This window comes from Panthera onca, chromosome A1, assembly GCF_046562875.1.
Source record: "Panthera onca isolate mPanOnc1 chromosome A1, mPanOnc1 haplotype 2, whole genome shotgun sequence".
Classification (NCBI taxonomy): Eukaryota; Metazoa; Chordata; class Mammalia; order Carnivora; family Felidae; genus Panthera; species Panthera onca.
In genome coordinates this window covers 112,188,041-112,209,228 of record NC_138339.1, presented here as the reverse complement: position 1 = coordinate 112,209,228, position 21,188 = coordinate 112,188,041, and the positions used below count along the sequence as shown (strand labels likewise).

At 38.8% G+C, this 21,188-nt stretch overlaps 1 protein-coding gene and 1 long non-coding RNA gene across 6 annotated transcripts in view; one reads left to right on the top strand and one right to left on the bottom strand.

The window, feature by feature from the left end:
- LOC132682419 (uncharacterized) overlaps window positions 1-11,954 on the top strand; it is a 105,170-nt gene extending 93,216 nt beyond the window's left edge. Inside the window, exon 4 of the long non-coding RNA XR_009611657.2 lies at window positions 11,745-11,954. This is a non-coding gene — a long non-coding RNA (uncharacterized LOC132682419). The remainder of the gene's footprint in view (window positions 1-11,744) is intronic.
- PDE4D (phosphodiesterase 4D) overlaps window positions 1-21,188 on the bottom strand; it is a 720,383-nt gene that overhangs the window by 142,357 nt on the left and 556,838 nt on the right. The window contains exon 6 of one of the 5 annotated variants that reach the window (XM_060637805.3): window positions 6,893-7,333. The exons of 3 other annotated variants lie outside the window; for them this stretch is intronic. In XM_060637805.3, the coding sequence (XP_060493788.1) occupies window positions 7,020-7,333 (314 nt within the window). In that variant the 3' untranslated portion in view covers window positions 6,893-7,019. Of the gene's footprint in view, window positions 1-6,892; window positions 7,334-12,586; window positions 12,790-21,188 lie in introns of those variants that run through there. One more of the 5 variants, XM_078449652.2, reaches the window with a different exon arrangement.

The following is a 21,188-nucleotide window of genomic DNA, read 5'->3' as shown; positions in this document are numbered from 1 at the left end:
CTAGCTTCCTGGCCATAACAGCCCCAACAAAGTCTTGGTGATCACTGCTACTGCCTCACCTTTTCTGCCTTACCACCCTGGTGGGCCTGGCCTGGGCAAAAGCCTCTGATGTGACAGGAACCATACAGCTACATGTCAGATGGGGAGCTTCTGGCTTCCTCAGGGATTTCTGGGAGAGTCAAAAGAGTCAAGTTCTGTAGAGCAAGCTGACCAATTTGAGACAAAAGACTTCTGGGCAGAAAACTTGTTCACCCTTTCTCCCCTGGGTGGAATGTTCCAAAACATAGAGGTTCTATACAATCTCACAGACAGGTGATATCTTTTGTAACTTAGCGGCTAGCTGTGTTTCTGGTAAAGGTGTGGCAAGCTTAGTAGTGCAAGGCCTTGGCTTTACTTTTCTTCTCCTCTACTGCTATTCTTTTCACCTTCACCCCTGCCCTCTCTCCTGCTTTCTTGGGATTGCCTGATTCCCCATCCCCTGTAAAATGGGAGCAGGTCTTGGGCTACATCTCAGGAAGTTTGGGCTAAGACTATGACATTTAGGGAAAAAATGAGGCAATGGGAGTACAAGAATAAGAAAATTCACAGTATTTGACACCAATCTACTTATCTATATATAATTCCTGGGATTCTCTCAATAATGGAAGCTCTTAAGGCCACATTACTGCCTTATTAACAAAGCATAACTGATCAAATCAGGAGCACAAGGGGCCTTTGAAGACAACTCATCATTCCTTTCCTTCCATAGAGTCAAATTTCAATTACAACCGAAGATAACATATTTGTAACCACTTAATCCTGTCTTTCAGGAAAGAAGACAGAGAGACTGAAAGTGAAAAGAGATTTTTCTTCTTGAAAAGTCATGTTCCTTTTTATTTAACTAAAATGTAACAGGATGCTAAAATGCAACGTTGGCATTTTTCTTTTCTTCAGAAATATGCCCACATTTTATAGAGAAAGCTATATATTGAGGTTCTGCTAAAAAAAAAAAAAAAGAAAAAGAAAGAAAGAAAGAAATGCAATTTTCACATTAAACATAGATTCTAATGTCTGGCATTTCTCTTAGTGCTCGCACATAATTATCCATAATTGCAGTTTTTCCAACAGGGGACCCACGGTAGTCACTCTGATTTATTGCACATTATGTGACCCTCTCACACAGTGATAATGATCTTCAATTCCAGCAGCCCTGGCTGTCGCCTCTCTTCAACCTACATGGAACACTTTTCCTCTCATGCCTCATGACGTCGAATATAGGAACTCTAGGTTGTTATTCAGGCTTCTTTCATCCTCATTTTCTGTATTTTTTTATGACTGCTTTTTGCATAGGCACATTTGCTGAGTTGGCACCTCACAGGTGGTTTGGTTTGTGGCATATTTTAATAGCTATGAAACCATGGGTTCAGCTATTGGGTTGCAATGAATTCCATAATGCATGTGCAATTCAGGGCACTAACAAGAGGATTTTCCTAAGACCCCAAATGACCCGGGAAACTGACACATGGAAGGGACCGCATCTCATCGAATGTCCCCTGACACAGATACACTTATCCTGAAGGGCACGCTCTTACTCTGAGGGATGGTGGTCTGTGGAGGGCAGACCTGGTAGCCATCCAACTATACTAAGGCACATTTCTTTCTGCTGCTATTTGGTTCATTTTACTTTGGTTTGGTTTGTTTTCTGTTCTTAGCAATCAGGCCGTTTTATGAGTACTTTGGCAAGCAGGAGTCAGAGTTGTTTTCTCTAGGAAAGTTTTAACCTTTCAGCACAGTAGCAATGTGATAGACATTATAAATTCAATGAAATGTGGTCTCTGGTCCAGGTTGGTGGTAACCCTTTTTATTTCTCTTGCTTAATTTACTTAGAAATAAGTGTGATGCTCTAGAGATATTGAGATAAATTGAATGCGTGGCCTGTACACACAACTGCCTCCCATCTGAGCTCATTTTCTAGGAATGCTTGTCACTAGTAGAGAAGGATAGAGTCCATGCAAGCTGTGTTTATTTCATTATTCTCATAGTCTATTCATTCATTCCACACATTTAGTATCTTCTGTGAGCCAGGCACCGTGCTAGGTGACACGGTTAACACGTTGAGCAAATCCCTGCCCTAAGATGACACACCGTAAGGTTCTGTTGAAATATAGGGTTTGGCATTCTTTTTCCAAATCTCCATGTATTATAAGGAGGAAAATAAGCAAACAATATTATTAATTTATTCACACATTCATTAACCATTCATTTAAAAAAATACTGAAGATCTACTATGTGATAGATACCGTACCAAATGCCAGGAAAGTAAGGATAAAAGAGAGCATCTATAAACCATAAGAAAAGGGTGAATCTGACTACAGAAATAATTTAAAAGCCTAATTGTTAAAACACCCTAAACAAAGTTAGAGTTAAAAAAATGAAAAAAATTGCCATAAAAGGGATCATTTTCTTAATACACCCAGAGCATTAACACATCAAACAAACTGATTCCCCAAGGATAACTGATTTAAGGAATCTTTTACAGGAGGAAACTGTGGCCAATAAACATATGAAAAGGTGATCTATTTTATTTATAATTAAACTAAGTGGCAAAATGTTTGTGAATCCCAGGGTCAGTGGATATGGGAATACACACACATTTGTTTTTAAAGTTTATTATTTTGAGAGAGGAAGAGAGTGAACAAGCAGGGGGAGGGTCAGAGAGGAGAGAGAGAGAGAAAGAGAGAGAGAGAGAGAGAGAGAGAGAGAGAGAGAGAGAGAGAATCCCAAACAGGCTCCACACTGCCAAGGTGGAGCCCAATGTGGGACTGGAACCCAAGAACCATGAGACCATAACCTGAGCTGAAACCAAGAGTTGGATGCTTAATGGACAGAGCCACCTGGGTGCCCTGGGAATAAACACATTTTTATGCTGATGGTGGGACTGTTATTTGATGTAGTCTTTGGAAGACAACTTGGCAATACCTACAAAAATGTTGCAATTTCACTGCTAAGAATTTGTCTAACAAATACACTTACAAAAGGATACAGAAATGTTCAGGTATAAGGAAACTCAAAATGTTATTTGTAGTAGTAAAAGAAAACTGGAAATGACCTTTAGTCTATCAACTGAGTTAAATGTATTATTAACTTAAATGGATTATTACACATAAGGGGATACTATGCACCAGGTAACAAGAATGAGGTATAACTCATTGTATTTATATACACACATACAAAAGAGCTTCAAGACGTGTGGTTCAATTTAAAAGAGTATGGTGCAGAGTGGTATTTATAATACTATCTGGAAGGATGTGCATGAAACTGTGAACACTTTACTGAACACAGCCGTGAACAAACAATTGGAGTTGACACAAGTGACAGTTATTTGCTAATCTGCTCTCTCATGTGATAGCATTTACTCTATGCAGGGTTCTCTCTGAGTATGTGCTGTTCTAAGATCTTCAGATAGTTGCATACAGCTAAAATCAAGAAGAAATGAAGATCAATACATGTTTTCAAATGAATTAGGACTCATGGTGGGGGGGGAGAGAGAGAGAGAGAGAGAGAGAGAGAGAGAGAGAGAGAGACATGGAGAGAGACATAGCATCAAGGAGTAGGCAGGGGCATCAACTTACCCCAATTTGCCTAGGACTTTCCTAGTTTGAGCACAGAGTGCCCGTTGTGCTAGGAAACTCTTCAGTCCCAAGCAAACAGCTGGGAATGGACTGGAACAGCTGGTCACCCTGGCCTGTCTTGGAGTTACTACAGAGACTTGTGCATTAACCCTATGCACAGGAGAAACTGACATGAGGAACTCGCTTTCTTGCTTGCATTTTTCTTCCCTATACCTCTTCCTAGATGCCAAAAGGTCTCTGCAGTTTTCCCCATCTGGAAGTTCCATCACCACCCCTTGGTGCAAAGATTTCGACACTTGCTCTAGAGATGTGACTTTCTGGATTAAGATTTCTAAAACTGGGGTTTTCTGGAGGTTGTATAGAGTTTACAGGAGAAGAGAAGCTATTGTAAAAGCATTGGGAGGTATGGAATTTGGGTATGAGGGAAAAATGTTACTTGTGGAGCTAGGAATATTAAATCCAAAGAGGTTTTCAAAGGTAAGGAAAAACCTGATGGTATGACGGGAAGGGATAAAGCAATATTCATTAGAAAAACTGAAATGGTGTCTATAAAAGTAAGTTAGATAAAGATGGGGGCATTTTAGGGAAAAACTTTCAGAACAAAACACCAACTCTTAGGGACTACTGGATGTAATCAGCAATTTATATGCTTCTGACACTTTCCATATGATGTAGGATGCTGTGGAAGGAATAGCTGACTACTGTAGAACACTGGAATTATCCCTGGTGGCAGGTGTTGGGCTGTGTGTACACGATCACCCTAACAAGGTTAAAGGAGAAATCCCTGGAGAACCTCATTGTTTTCAGTGTCCGTGGCAAGAAGGAAGCCAAATGTGGCCACACATGTTATACTACAATCTTGTCCAGAAAGCGGGTGATGTTTCAGATTTGAGAAAGGCATCAGAAGCATAGCTATTCAGTGCATGTGTTTCTCATAATGATGTTGGTATTCCTCTCACATATGTCCCCACAGTAACCATTTACTGAAAGAAAGCTAATGCCATTTGAGCGTGGTTGCATTTTCTAAGACTTCCTATAGAAAGGAATCCTCATGATTACTTAGAAGTCACTAAGTCTGTTGCCCTCAACATTTTTGCCCATCTAAGGGTGAGTGTGCTCCTTTTTAGCATTGACATATCGGTAGCTATGCCACTTTTGCAAAACCATGTTTATTCTGTACTCTGGACCATTCATTTGATCATTTAATATTTTCCAGGGAATAAGTGGGGGCCTAGGGTTTCACAGATGAGTAAGACACAGACTCCATGCTCAGGAGGTAATGGTACATTAGAAAATATAAGACCAACTAACATGACAATGTAAGGTGGAAGACATGAGAGAAAGATTTTACAGCAATATAGAAGAGGTAAAGAAGATTACGCTCAGGAGGAATTGAGGAACTGTCTTCAGGGGCAAAGCAGATACCCTCCCGTTTCTGTAAGAGATGAGGGTGGAGAAGACCTTGAAGGGCCACAGAAAAATGTATGCAAAAGCTACAGAGGTATGAGACAGCATGGCTTAATCGGGAAACTGCCAACCACGGGTTAGAATCTGGGGGGAGCACAGAATCGAATGGCACGCATGCGGGAGGAAGGAACCAGGCAATGAGGGGAGGGTGGAAGTCAAGGCAGGCTTGACTTATTGAGCGCTTATTTTGCCCCAGGCTTTTACATCTGGTATCTCACACGATGGTTTCAACAACCTCCTGACGTTGTTCATTACTCCATTATGCCGATGAGGAAACAGAAGATGAGAAAGGTTACACCTGAGCTGACCCACAATTTGAGGCCAAGTGTATCTGACACCAAAGCCCCTGGTCAATTTACCACGAGCCAGTGTTTCTAGGTGAAGGGTAAAGAATTTAAACTTCACCAGGAAGGCTCTAAGTACTTTCTAATGGGAGTCAGTAGAGAAAGATATAATTATAACTGCATTTTAGAAAAAAAATACTCTGAATCCATGTGCAGGAAGGGCAAGTGGAGGCAGTGATGACAGACAGGAGGACAGAGAAATATTTTTCTCGTTTTTTGGCAACGAAGATCAGAATCTAGTGCCACACACAGACAAGTCCAGGTTTCCTTAGGCTTTGACTTTGTCATACTTGCATTATGCTTAGAAATATGCAAATGTCAAATACCAATTACGAATCTGAAGATGATGGATTCCAGGAACTCTGACCCATCTTAGAGGGGAGCAGGGCTGGACAAGGGGCATAAGGGCAAAGTAATAATGAATCTCTAGGACTGAGAAACATAACGAAAATCTCTGCAGATGCGGTTCCATGAATGACTAGAAGACACCCATTCTTAAGGGCGATAGAGATGCTGGGAGCCGGTGAAGCAGTTGTAACTTGCACTTGTGTAATTATTGCAGAGGGTTACACTTTGGTTAAGTGATCCTGTTGCTTTAGAAGTCTGAGATGATGCCTGGCCTAAGAGTTTTCTTTAGCTGCATGTCTCACTGTAGCTATAAATTTCAGTCAAGTTATGTCCTGCAAATTGGACCTAGTTAAAGAACTTAGGAATGGGGAGGTGGGGGGTGGACTGGGATACAGACTCAGGGCTGGTGGAGTTAATTTAATTCTTGGATTGAAAATCTGATAACCATTTTAATCCTCTGTGGTTTGAAAAAGTAGGTCCTTAAAATACATTCATTTGGCACAAAAGAAAGCAGTAAAACAAAAATCAGGGAGTGTTGAAATTCTTAGACTAAGGGCTACTTTATCATTAAGCTCTAGTAAACAAGACTAGAGACTGTTTTTGGTTGAATCAGAAAAAACATTTTCAGTGAAAAATTTCCATCTGATCTTTCTCAGATACAGTAAGAAGACATCTATATTCTACAGTAGGTACAAATGTTTGCCCCAGACGGTCAAGATTTTGAGATGGTAAGCAAACATTTTTAGCATAAACACACAGTTGTAGAAACTAACTTCGAGAGTAATAATATTCCTTAACATGATTTTGTCATAAAAGGTTAAAACCTTTACTAGATTTACATCTTAGGGTCAAGGAGATAGTCATTCTTTTAAAGTTGCAACGGTTTGGTTAGATTCAAATCACTAGAGTGTTCCTTTGAAGGCAAACCTTGTTCCTTTGAAGGTAAAATTTATATCTATGCATACATGTTCCATTCGTAAAACTGGAAAGAATCCTTCACAATAAACTATAAATGGTGTATACATACTTTAAATGGATATTATACTTATATGGCAGAGGGGAAATTCTAAAGGTTTGAGGATCCATAGGAGGAAGGAAAATGCAATGTAACATGTAGATAAATGGCAACCCATTTGGTAATTTTTAATGATCATTAATAATCACCATGATTAGTAAATCATTTAAAGAACACATTTCCTACAATTGCTGTTACTTGAAGATTTACAATTAGGTAATAATCTCTTTGCACTTAAAAAATAAAGATATCCCAATGAATATATGATACCACAGTTGAATAATATTTCAGGTCCTTTTCTGTAGCGCATATGCTTGCCTCAGTATGTTGTGATAGCTGTGGAAAACAGTTCACAACTAAAACCATCTTTAAAAAGTAGTTTAGGCTACACCCATATTTCACTGATAAGGCCCAGAAAGATAAAGTAACTTTTTCAAAGTCATGTACATACTTGTAGTCTGTTATTAGCAAAGTCAAGACAATGACAATTTCAGGATCTTGATTTTTGGTGCTTTCTTGGTTCTGAGGAAGTTCCTGACAGTCCTGTCCTGGAAAGTAAATAAGATAAGGAGGCAACCAGGTGGGTGGGGCTCCTTACACCACACCTGACTTCATCTAAAGCAGGTCTGCTGTGTGTGTTATGCAGAGTTAAGCACCAGGCTTCTTTCTGAATAAGGTTTACTTAAAGAAAGACCTCTTCTACTAAGTGAAATTTTTTAAATGAGTACATGCTGAACCACACTAATCTGCTGGACATGTGGATGAGAAAATGCTCTAGACATCAGTGGGCACTCTGCATTTTCTAGAAGGTCAAAGCTATGTCATCTTGGAATTTTCTCCAGAATCTAAATTGGTATCTTACTGCATAAAGGCTTTCAGGTCTGGAGGTTCTTTTAGTTACACCTCCAGGGGTTTCCTTCTGACCTCAGTTCCTTAATCACCTCCTTGTTTTCTTTCACTGATCCATGGAATGCAATTAGCTTGCATCTCTTAAGGCCAACCTTGACTCTTTTTGACATACGCACTTTAGAGTTGGGGATACATTCTCCCAGTTGGGACCCACACTTGTGTCTCTGCATAAGCCTTGAAACACATGAAAACGAATGAATGAATGAATGAATGAATGAATACGAGTTTGATTATAACTGCAGGAAAGAGATAAGAGCCAACAAAATAATAATGATGAAATTGATAAGGTAGTAGAGTCCCTGATATTTAACAAAGGAAAATGAGTTCAATCTAGCTTTCCACTGGTCCTCTTAGAAATTTTTCCAACTTCTTTGGGGTGCCTGGGTGGCTCAGTCAGTTAAGCGACCGATTTCGGCTCAGGTCATGATCTTACAGTCTGTGAGTTCGAGCCCCGCGTCCGGCTCTGTGCTGATAGCTCAGAGCCTGGAGTCTGCTTCAGATTCTTTGTCTCCCTCTCTCTCTGACCCTCCCTCATTCATGCTCTGTCTCTCTCTGTCTCAAAAATAAATACAAATTAAAAAAAAAAGAAATTTTTCCAACTTCTTTCTCTCCTTTTTTGTTTCCTATTTTATTCTTGAGAGGCCTCACATCCTTGCCTACCTATAATGTCTTCAGAACTCTTCCCTGAAGGTGTTTTCTTGGTGAATCCTAAAGAAACTTTTTTCCCACTAAAATGGGAGTTCATCATGGTGATAAACAGTGATGTCTAAGTAAAATATTATTTGGGGTTAAGTGGGAATATAAAGTAGGATTTGGAAGTGTGTTCTTAAATTTATATTCATAAAATTACATAGTAGCAGAGGTTCTAGGGAGGCACTAAGTTCCTTTCCCTTTCCTTTTTTACCTACCACCCTTTCCTTTATTTTCCTTTATCCTTTCATCCCTTCCTTCTTTCCTTCTTAGAAGCCTCAAATGTTCACTTTTATTCACATACAAACCCTAATTTGACTGGATTTTACAGTTACCATTACATTTTGAAGAACACTAAAATCAAATGTCACCATCAATAAATCAACTAAAGGGTCAAGAAGGTTTATAACACGAGCACAGAAATTGATTTAGCATAAATTAAGACGTTATTGACTCAGCCAGAACCCAGTCTGGAATCCAGCTCTCCCATTTACTGTGCATGTCCTTGAGTGAGTTAATCAAAGTAAATCACACATCTTCCTATGAAAAATGGAGATAACACCATCTCCAAGTGTAATTATAAAGATTAGATGATATTATGCACATAAAAATCTTGGATGTGCCGAGGCGCCTGGGTGGCTCAGTCGGTTGAGCATCCGGCTTCGGCTCAGGTCATGATCTCGCGGTCTGTGGGTTCGAGCCCCGCGTCGGGCTCTGTGCTGACAGCTCAGAGCCTGGAGCCTGTTTCAGATTCTATGTCTCCCTCTTCCTCTGACCCTCCCCTGTTCATGCTCTCTCTCTCTCTCTGTCTCAAAAATAAATAAATGTTAAAAAAAATTAAAAAAAAATCTTGGATGTGCCTGGAACATAGTGAATGCTGAATAAATATTATAATTGCATATATTATAATAGCATTACCGAACATTATAATATCTTACACTAGGCATATCATTGTGAATTGATAAAGCAAAAGACATTCCAATACTCCACCTAATTAAGCAAATGAGTACTTAAGCAATAATTAATTCATGTACTTCCAGTGTTGTTTACAATTATCTTATTCAAATGATATTTTGTCAAAACTATTTGATTCCTCAGTCAATTTAGATTTTAGGACCAATAAATAATTGACAGGCTTTACACTTAGGAAAGCTCAAGATAGTCTCAAAAATTCCACAGGTTTGGGGCACCCGGGTGGCTCAGTCAGTTTAGTGTCCACCTTTTGGTTTTGGCTCAGATCATGATCTCACGGTTTGTGAGTTTGAGCCCAGCATCAGGCTCTCTGCTGTCAGTGCAGTGCTGGCTTTAGATCCTGTCCCCCTCCCTGCCCGTCCCTCCCTCTCTCTCCCACTCCCTCTCTCTCTCAAATAAATAAACATTAAAAAAAAAATTCCTCAGGGTTGATGTTGGTTTACTACTTGTCACCATGTGTACCTTTTTTCCTGAAGCTGGCTAGCAATGCAGAGCAGGGCAAAGGTACTTCAACTCCTTCATGATCACATGTTTTCACTTTAATCCAATTATGGATATTACCACATGTTTTAAAAATCACAGATCCAAATAAAGGAACCATCAGGAATTTCTCTATGGTTTATAAAAGGGAAACATCTTTTATGACTTTATTAGTCTAATTTTCTATTATTGGTAAAGAGAAAAAAGTATTTCCTTTGTTCTTTGTCTCGTTAAGAAAACCAAGCGCGCTGTGAGTCACGAGATGTGAGTTCTGGCCACTGACCAGCTGTGACCACTGAGTACTAAGACAAGTCTTCTCTCTAAAATGGACCCTGTGCTGATGATCAGTGAGATCCTTTCCAGTACTAACAGCCTATTATTTCACACCATGTTACTTTTCCAGATGAACTAGAAGGCTGTAAATGGTATATTCAGAGAAGACAAAAGGGGACAGAGTGAAAAAAGGGTGTAGGAGTGTCCTCAAAAAGCAAAGAAAAAACACTCAATGAATGCTATTCATTAGACTGTTAATGAGAAAAAAAAAGATAAGCAGTGTTTTGAATATTGATCTTCACGATATTTCAGCTGTTAAAATTATAGTTAATTGACTGTATACAACAGGGCTTTGTATGTCTTAGGCAAGCATTTGTTGAGCACTTTACATTTAGGTGCCAGGGAGTTTGATAAAATTTGGGTTTAATGAAGTCTATCCTGCAATAGCTTGCAAATAAAGTGGGCAAGTAAGAAAAATGCAGATTAAAAAAAGTTTATTTATTCATTTTGAGAGAGCCAGAGAGAGAGTGTGTACACGTGGGAGAGGTTATGGAGTGTGCAGAGAGAGAGTGTGCACACGTGGGTCAGCTCAGGTCATGATCTCACCATTGGTGAGTTGGAGCACTGCATCAGGCTCTGTACTGACAACTCAGAGCCTAGAGCCTAGAGCCTGCTTCCGATTCTGTGTGTCCCTTTCCCTCTGCCCCTTCCCCACTCGCAGCTGTTTCTCTCTCTCAAAAATAAACAAACATTAAAAAAAAATTATAAAAAGTTGGAAGCCAAACCAGCTGAGCCACCTGAAAAATGAAGATTTAATATAAATTTCCTAAAAAGTGACACACAAGTCACATCCAAACAAAATATCATCCTAGTTGAGTAACCTAGGGTTATGACTTAAATGGTTTACATGTTTAACACATGTCTTTGGATCTCTCTTTTAGAGATCCTTTCTCTTCAACAATTTAAAAATGATTACCCAGAAGCAACTGTGTTGTTATTTTACACATGCTATTACTCTTTTAAAAAAAATGTTAAAATAATGTGTTTTTTTAGAGAATATACACCCATTAAAGATACTACAGTAGAAAATATATACCCATTAAAGATATTATAGTAGAAAACGTAGAGGAGGTTTTTCTTTAATTTTAAAGAAAAGAAAAGGTAAATTTAATGGAATGACCATTTTCAAGTGCAAGGGTGTATTTGTTGAATGCTTTTTGTGTGTTGCATGCTCTCCATAGAGTCTCATTTAATCTTTGTAATAACTACGGTATTATCACCATTCTGTGTGACAGATGATAGAAATGAGACTCATGGAGGTCCAGTGATTTTTCTGAATTCACCAGGTAATTAATTAGGAAAGTATGATAGACTCTAAAACTCATGTTCTTCCTATTTTCTCAAGCTTCTTCTCATTCTTAGCACTTCTCTGGAATTGTGTGTACAGGCAGGAGGCAGAGGGCACCTGCTTTTCACTTCTGAAGGACAGAAATGGATGAAAAAAATAATCCTGTGAGATTTGCTGACCAGCTTGGGTTACAAAAAAATGTACATCTATCTTCCCTGTGGGTGTTTTTGAAAAAGCAGATTCGCAGTGAATGAACTTTAAATACAATTTTCTATTTTCCTACAAAGAATGTGCAGGTCCTTCCTAGAGATTTAAGACCACTACTGAACAACAACAACAACAATGATGACAACAACAACAACAACAAAACACTCTGTCACAGAGGGGTAAAAGCTTGCTTCGTTGCCATACAAGATATCCTATATCTAATATCGTCAAATCCTAATTGAAAACTGCTGATTTCATTCACATAGTCCCATGTTCAGGTAAAATATGCATTGTTTGTAATGGATATAAATATATTTACAAATGGATAAGAAACTTTTATGATATGTCTCTGAAGACAAGTTTAATAGGTTTTGGAAAAATATAATCTTGTTCTTATTTTTAAATTAAAAAAATTATTTATTTTTGACAGAGACAGGGACAGAGCATGAGCAGGGTAGGGGCAGGGAGAGAGGGACACACAGAATCCAAAGCAGTCTCCAGGCTCTGAGCTGTCAACACAGAGCTTGATGTGGGGCTCGAATTCACAAACTGTGAAATCGTGACCTGAGCCAAAGTCGGACACTTAACCAACTGAGCCATCCAGGCATCCCAATCTTATTTTTAAAAAATACTGAAAAAAAACACAGGAAGATTTTTTCCCTATTGATATCTTTCAAAATATTAACCTAATAATATTAAGCATTTCCTATATTATATTTTTAAAAGGTTGCTAGAAAATACATATCTTACTTTTATACACATAAAATGTGTTTACATAGCACAAAAGAAACACCATTTCAAATTTTAGAACCCTTTGAATTTTGTATTTTGAAGCATGAGGATATATTATTTATTAAAATGTTTTCAATTATGAAAAAATTTCCTAGGTTTGAGGTGTAATCCCTAAAAGTAGTGTAGGATAGAAATGTAATATTTTCAAAGCCACTGAAGACGGTCATTTCCTTGAAGTGAGTAAATGAGATAGTTATTTATTTCATCAAGAAATGGAAACGGTCTGACTCACTTTCTTCCAAATCAAATAATGCGGTCCAGTGAAAATTGTTGAAAGAGTTTTGATTCTTTTATTCCCAAATTGGATTTGGAGAGTTTCTTCTTATTCAGACTCTGTCGCGAGCAAAGCAGCAAGACTGAGACTTAGATAATGTAATTGGATAAGGCTTTACAGAAAAACTGCAGAAGATAATCGTGTATGACTTTATTTCTTCAGTAAAAAACATACCTTGATAAAATATATAGAAATGTTGAAAAGAGTATATTTAAATTAGAATTCTACTCCCCTTGAACAACTCTTTCCCACCTCTGACCATAACTTCAACAGGTAAGGACATGTCAATTCCACACAAATTTGAAAAATTGACTATTTTGCACTTGTGTTTCAAATATTCCTTACAATTCAACAAAAAAGAAATTCTTATGCTGCAGTTGAGAGGAGAGATAGGTACATTTAAAAAGTAGAGAAAGAAAGACCTCTTAAGAACTTTCAGTTGAACTGGAGGAGATTTTTTCTTAAACCCAAATATTGTCTACACCATAAAATCATTTTTAAGAAGGATTGCTTTGAATAAAATTGATAAAATTCAGTGCTTGTCAAAGCTGCCTACATTTTTCAATGAGTTGGGCAGTGTGAGTCATCTAGAGTCTCATCTTGAATTCAACCCCTGGAAACCAAAAGTTGTGAAACTCTTTAAATCTCTACTCCTTTAACACTTCTCTAAATAAATGGCATTTAGAACTTTGTAAGGTCTTGTTTTTGTCTCCAAAATCCTAAATCGGATTTTAAAATCTTCCTACAGTAACTCAAAAGAGTTTTAATTTAGGAACTATATGTCCTCATGTAGATTCTCTTGCCAAAATTTCTGTTTCTCTCCAATGGTGTCCATCAAGTGAGATACGGTAACTACTTCCCCCCATAAAATTCTATCATTTGAATAGTGTTTTCTTCACCTTCTCCTTCTATTGTCTCCACAATCTTTTAGTAGGAGAACTGTTACAATGTCACCCATACTAAATTGTATTAGGCCCAGTGTATGATTTATTGGTATGAGGGGATTTTCAAATGTCTTCCTAACTCAACAGCCACTGTCATCATTTATATCTGAGTTATTTCCTGTTTTTCTTAGTTCAGGTATGACTTGCTACTGAAGCCAGTGATCTTTACTTTGTAAGTTAGTCATGTCATTATTGGAAGTATCCTCAATTAGAAAAACAAAAACAAAAACTCATTTTCCTAAACTGCTGACTGTCTTGGTTGGGATTTTGGCAGTGGTGATTTTAGATTCCTATCTCTATAATGTATAGGCTATGTGACCTTATTTCAGTTGAGAGTAGAGGAGGAATATTATATTTTAAAAGTGGGAAAGAAACAGTAAGACCTTTCAGTTGAACTGAAGAAGGCTTTTCTTTTTTCTTCTTATTGTAACTCTTCAAATATTGTCTAAACCCTCACGTAATTCCTCTTCTCTAAGTTTCTGTGTTCTCAGATGACAATGACAGACCTGCACCTCACATAGTATGGGGAGGGGGAAATAATAATGCAAGTAGGAAGCTTAGCCCAGCACATGGCATAATAAGCACTCAGGGTAAGTTATGTGTTATTACTTTGGGTATTAATTGTATTTTACATACAACCTATTCTCCCTGAAATACATCCATCACTAATGAAGATGTTTTAGAAGGAACTCCATGGATATTGTTATTCATTGGACCTATAAATAAGGATTCACTGGAAATAAAACTATTTACTAAAGGGTGCCTGGGTAGCTCAGTTGGGTAACTCAGTTGGTCCAACTCTTGGTTTCAGCTCAGGTCATGATCTCACAGCTTTGTGATTTCGAGCCCCCATTCGGGCTCCATGCTATCTCTGTCTCTCTCAAAATGAATAAATAAATAAACTTAAAAAAACACTTACTAAAACCAAATACAGATTATATATATATCATATATGTGTGTGTGTGTGTGTGTGTGTGATTTTAACATTTATTTATTTTTGAGACAGAGAGAGACAGAGCATGAACGGGGGAGGGTCAGAGAGAGGGAGACACAGAATCTGAAACAGGCTCCAGGCTCTGAGCTGTCAGCACAGAGCCCGACGCGGGGCTCGAACTCACGGACCGCAAGATCATGACCTGAGCCGAAGTCGGCCGCTTAACTGACTGAGCCACCCAGGGGCCCCTATATATAATTTTTTAAGAATTGGTTTTGTTCTAAATAGGTTTTGTTCTAAATAATGAAAAAAAATATTTTCATTATTTTCAGGTACATGTGATTCAAATACACCAATGATGTTTATTGTTCCAAGGAAAAGCTAACTAATATTAGGCTGTGGAATCCTGTAATGCTTTTGCTTAATGTGAGCCTGGACATGTGGATTATGTGTAAGAAAGAGAGGCTAGACCTATTTTGGTAGTAATGGTACTCATCATTGCCTAAACCTGGCAATCATTAGCTCATAGAATTTGGTGCTTTGAGCAAAGGCGTTAATTATTTCTCTCCTTCCTTTCTTCAAGAGTACCCCTTACTTAAAGACTACCATTTTCTCTTAAACTAACACACATCCTCAGGCTTAACTAGACAGAAAACCAAACATGGAAGAAATTGATGGGCAAACAACAACGAATCTGAGTGCATATTCCCCATCTGATTCCAAAACTAATGCCAAAGTCAGTTTGGTCAATAGTACATATTTCCTCTTAATCACTGAGGTGTCAATAGAAACAAGAATTAGGGATCAACACCTTTCCATAGTGTTAAGTTCTTTCACTAAGGTACCAGGTTCTTTCAGGTGCTATCTTATTTGGATTTTAATTTGTCCTAACATTCCTCCAAAAACGATTACAGCACACCACATCACTGTATCCATTTAACTCCCAAATCACGGGGAAACTGGCTGCAGCTTCAAACAACACTATTAAAAATACCACAGGGGAACCTTGGAGTAGGAATTCCAGGCACAAGTACAGCAGAGGGACAAAGAGGGGCTGTAAAGACCTTGAGTGATACTGGGATGGAGATTTAGCAGAATTTCAGAGTCTGAAACAACAGTCCTTAAGATTCTTAAGTCGGGTTCCCAGGGCTGGTTCTGTGTGGTTGTGCAGGTTTGTTAAAAGTCAGGATAAACTTCGTCTCTCCTTGCTTCCCTTGAATTTGTCTTGTCAATAGATTTGTGACCCAGTGTAACTACAACTCACAAAGGCTTGGCAAAGTTGTCCAAAAAGAGGCTCCCTGTTACTGGGCCTTGCAAAGAACAGCAGACTCATTAGTGCATATTTTCTCTTTGAACCTGGATATCTTTATTGTGCCATCTAAGCAATTAATTGGAAGTCTTCTGGTGAAATCCTGACTCTAAGGGTTTAAAATGCAAGCGCAGAAATTAGCACAGCCAGGGCTACATGAGAGGCCCCAGGCATCCAAATGTGAATGAGTGTTTTGGAAATCTAGCAGACTTAATGGATTAGTCTAGAGTCCTGCCACTTGGGAGGTCCAAATTCAGGGCCTTAGATCTGGGAAGAAGATGTTATAGTTGTGTTGGTAAAGGAAGAGTCGGAAGAAGAAAGAGCAAAAAAAGGAAGAGGAGCCAGTGAGGCCTTTCAAAAAAAGACACCTTTTCTGGGGGGGAGAACAGCAGAGCAGCTCATGCTTTCAAGTTCTTAAACAGAATCATTGCAAACTGAGCGTAACAACAGAAGAAAAGGGGTTTGGCATAAACTTGTTCATTCTTCTTGATTGGCTTACATGCTTCTGGATTCTTCTTAGAAAATCCAGTCTGCCAGACATGATTATTTATTTTAGCAAGAGATTCCAGGAGCACAGGAAAGCTGGGCTTCTTATGGTCTGCCACTCTCGTGGAGGTTTTCCTCTGTATCACATATTTGTTTGGAATTTTACATTCTGCCCTGTGAATATTTGATTAATAGATATCTCCCTTCTCCTGGCTCCCAGGCTATAGGGACTCAGGACAGGGATAATGCTTCTTTTGGTCATCATTGTATCCTAAGAGCTCTGCTTAGGTCTGGCACATGGAGACCATCACAAAATTACTTGTTAAAAGAATATTATCTAAAATGTGAAATAGACCAGGTCTGGAGATCTAACCCAAAGGTAAGAAATTCATGGGTGCACAAGTAACAATGGCCTCTAATAAATGTGCCTAGAATAAAAAATTGTCTACTTCTAGTTATAAATATGCAGGTTCTATTTAACTGAAATTGTCAATGAGAAACTACAAACAAGGTAACTTGTGGCAGGAGAAATAAACAAAACAAAACAAAACAAAACAAAAGCATGTATAGATGGTCTGAAGTAAAGTCAGAACTAGAAAAGCTATAGCAAAGCTGGGACACTGAAGAAGTAGGTTAAGAAAAAGAAAACACCAGACATGCAAACAAACAAACAGGAGAGTCTCAAGAAAGATACTCTATGTCCTACCCCAGAAGATTAACTTGCAGTTCTCTAGAACTGTGATGAGCCCTCCAAACTTTCATGCCCTAATCCTTGTAAGAATGATGTGTATTTTGATCTAGTTATTTCTGATAACTGAGCCAATCTGATGGAAATGCTCCCATATGCTGATGCGGGACCTTCGTGAATGACTGTGTGAAGATGCCTGCTTGTTGCCAGTAGCCTGGGACCTGGAGTGCTTTCTTGGAACTCTCAAGAGTGGTTCCAGGAAAAGTCACCCAATAACCTTAATTCAAGGAAATGAAACTCTTCTGTTTTGTACTGGCTGTTTGAAAATATGGTCACTTGAGTGAAATAGAATTTCTTCCAAGTACTACATCATGGTATACCCCTCAACATTTACTGCAGTTATACATAGGAATTTGACTTGTCTTGAATCGCACAGTCCTAGAGTTGGTTTCTGTTTGCTGCCTGGAGCTCACTTCCTGGTAGTGATCTTAGCAAGATGCATCATCTTTTTCAACTCACTGGAGACCATCTGGGGTTCAACAAAAACCTAACTTGCAAGATATCTGGCAGCAATGAAATTCCCGTTTATAACTGCTATATAATCATGAACAGCACTCCTTCTGTATAGGAGCAGAGTGGCACAGGCTTTTCTTGAATCTATACTTGTGCTTAAAACCACACCCCCCTCCTAACTCATGCACAGATGTTGGGAAAACAACTGTAAAGAATGACAGAGGGGCAGGGTCTCAGCGGCCTGGGAGACACTGCGGTGAGGAATGAGGAGGTATCATGAGGGAAGAAGGGGGTGTATTCTGGAAGCTTGGAATTAACATGGTAAATAAGGTAAGGAAAGGGACATTAGATAAGATATGGGAGATCATAGAGAAATAAGCGAAGGAGGCAGAGCAGAGAGTAGGAAAAAAGGAGACAGGATAAAATGAAAGGAAAAATGGGAGAGAATGCAGTGGAGAATACGAGAAAAGAGGAGCTATGGAAGAAACAAAAGTGAATGAGAGTGAAATGAAAGGGAAGCAATAAAGGGTTGTTTTCTCGGTATAGAATCTGAAATATAACTACCAGGGTTTGAATCCCAGCTGTCAACTTTTCAGAATAATGATTATGGGAAATAATGACTATCAGCCTCAGTTTCTTCTTCTGCAAAATGCTGTAATAATCCTACCTAACGAAGTTGTGAGAATTGTGTGATCATGTGTGTCATCTTAGCACAGTGTGGCACAGAGTTGGTGTTACTGTTAGTGAGGTTAGAAGAGAGGGGAACAGAAGAACGAAGGAAGAACAAGATGGAGGAAGTAGGAAGGAGAGATATTTAGATAGTAGAAGAATGAGAAAGAAAGAAGTTAATGTCTCCTAATGATTTTAACCTTTCTTTACCCAATAATTCAAGTTTCTATGCCCACTATATTATTTCTACATGTTTTAATGACAATTGGGAAAAAACAAGTACATATTGAATGTCCTTTTTAAAATGTATTTTTATATTGAACTAACCTATAGTAGGTTGTATTTCTTTAAAAGTTGAAATTATTCCCTGGAAATGAGTAAGATCAAGGCTACATGATGCTAAACCAGTCATCCAAAAAACCCATTTATTTTCCCTTCCTCCTTACTGAATTGACCGGCTATTTGATGGAACTAAATGAATTGACTGGTTATTCTGAAATGTGTTAACCCAGCTATAGCCTGTAGGAAGAATAGAGCACCTAGTGTTCTTGGTGATGTACCTTTCCAAGTTTCTCTCCCCAACACTAACCACTTCCTTTTACTTGAAGTCATTTTGCTTTTCTCATTAGTCTCACAATCCAGGGCTAGTGTTGGGTACTGAGGCATCCCTAAGCCCAAGACCATAAAACAATGTAATGGAATTGGACCAAGTATAAAAGGAAGGAACTATGGAGTTAGTTGTCCTTACACTCTGAAGAAAAAAAGAACAGTGGAACGGTAGGTAAAGTATGAAAAAGATATTAAAGAGATCTATTCTTTTTCTTCCAACAAATAACTTTATTTTTTTAGGTTCATTTATTTATTTTGAGAGCGTGCACACACAAACATGAGTGGGGGAAGGGCAGAGAGAGAGAGACTCCCAAGTAAGTAAGCTCTGCACTGTCAGGCTCCACGCTGCCAACGTAGGGCTCCAACTCACGGACCATGATATCATAACCTGTGTCAAAATCAGGAGTTAGACGCTAAACTGACTGAGCCACCCAGGCACCCCAAAGAGATTTATTCTTATATTAGGGAGGAGATAGGAAGCCACAGCCCAAATCAGAAGGAGAAAACTCTTCATACTCCTTGCATAAGCGCTCCAAAGTGCCCTTGGCATGGAGCTGTGCACTTGTCACATCACAGACATGCCTCCTTAGAATTTCCACAAAGCTGGAGAAATAGTGTGCTCACAGACTTGCAGTGAGGTGATAGGCCAACCTTCAATGACCATGAGATAGGCTACTCTTAAATGCCATTCAGAATAAACCGAAAGGAGTTTTATCTTTTTCACATACACATGCCCTTCCATAGGACCATGCGAGTTATTTAAAATAGTGGCCAATGAACCTAGGCCAGTTATGACACTGCTTCTCACATTTTTCTCATTCAGAGGTAAGACAATAGAGAGGTCTCCTGTTATTCCCTTCTGTCAAAGGGGTTAAGAAGCACAGTTTTATTCCATATTCTTTCCTGTGCAGGAGAAACAAAGTTTTCAGTGTTGCCTTCTACTGCCTTATGTTTTGCTTCTACACTCTATTTAATAGCAATTAAAAAAAATTTTTTTTTAACGTTTATTTATTTTTCAGACAGAGAGAGACACGGCATGAATGGGGGAGGGGCAGAGAGAGAGGGAAACACAGAATCGGAAGCAGGCTCCAGGCTCTGAGCCATCAGCCCAGAGCCCGATGCGGGGCTCGAACCGGCGGACCGAGAGATCGTGACCTGAGCCGAAGTCGGACGCTTAATCGACTGAGCCACCCAGGCGCCCTAATTTAATAGTAATTTTAACATGTTCTGAGAGATCTGTGTAAGGACCTCTTGACTCCAGGTCTTTTGGACACGGAAGTTGATCACGATGGTGTTCTAGCACCGTATACTGCACAGTGAAGACACAACAAAAGAATTAACATCTTATTGGGGAGGCAACAGGAATAGAGAGGCAAAAACTACAATTTTTAGAACAATTTCATTAGAGTTATACCAGAGGTAGCTATGGGGGATATGGGAGAAGAAGGGCCTGGCCCAACTTGGGGAACAGGGCAGGTCTTGGATTCAGGTGTCATCGTACCCAAACAATTAGGTGAACTGAGCCAAGAAATTAAGAGAAGAAAGTGAGGGGTACCTGGGTGGTCAGTCAGTTAAGCATCATGGTTCATAAGTTCGAGCCCTGCATCCTCAGCACAGAGCCTGCTTGGGATTCTTTCTCTCACTCTCTTTCTACCCCTCTGCATGCATGCAAGCTCACATTCTCTCTCTCCCTTCCTCCCCCACCCTCTCTCCTCTGTCTCTCCCTCTCTCTCTGTCTCTCTCCCTCTCAAAATAAATAAAAAATAAAAAGAGAGCAAAGTGAGTTCTAGATGGCAAGAAGAGAGAAGCAAATGCAGATAGCTATGAAACATGGCACACATGGACGGAAGAAGTTGGCTACTGGAAGAGGCAGGTGGGTCCTGTGTACCACTGCCAAGGAGATCAGATTTTATCTTCAGGCTTATCACAGAAGGGTTTTAAGCAGGGAAGAGACATTCTGAGACTAATTTTTCAACTATATCAATTTGGTTGCACTGCAGAGCAGACAGCAAAGTTAAGGGGAATACACAAAAGACAGACTATTTAAGAAAGTGGTTCTCAAATGTTTTGATATATAGTAAGAAATACATTTTCATGGAAAAAGGCTATGAATGTTTGTGTGTATGTCAACAATTTCAGAAAACAACACTTATCCTTGATATTATAGATGTGACTTTACATTGTATTACTTTCTATTCAATTCCATCATATATATATATATATATATATATATATATATATATATATATTTTACAAAATGCTAAATGCAACTGACAGTTTCAAAATACTACTTCCGTATTCTGGGG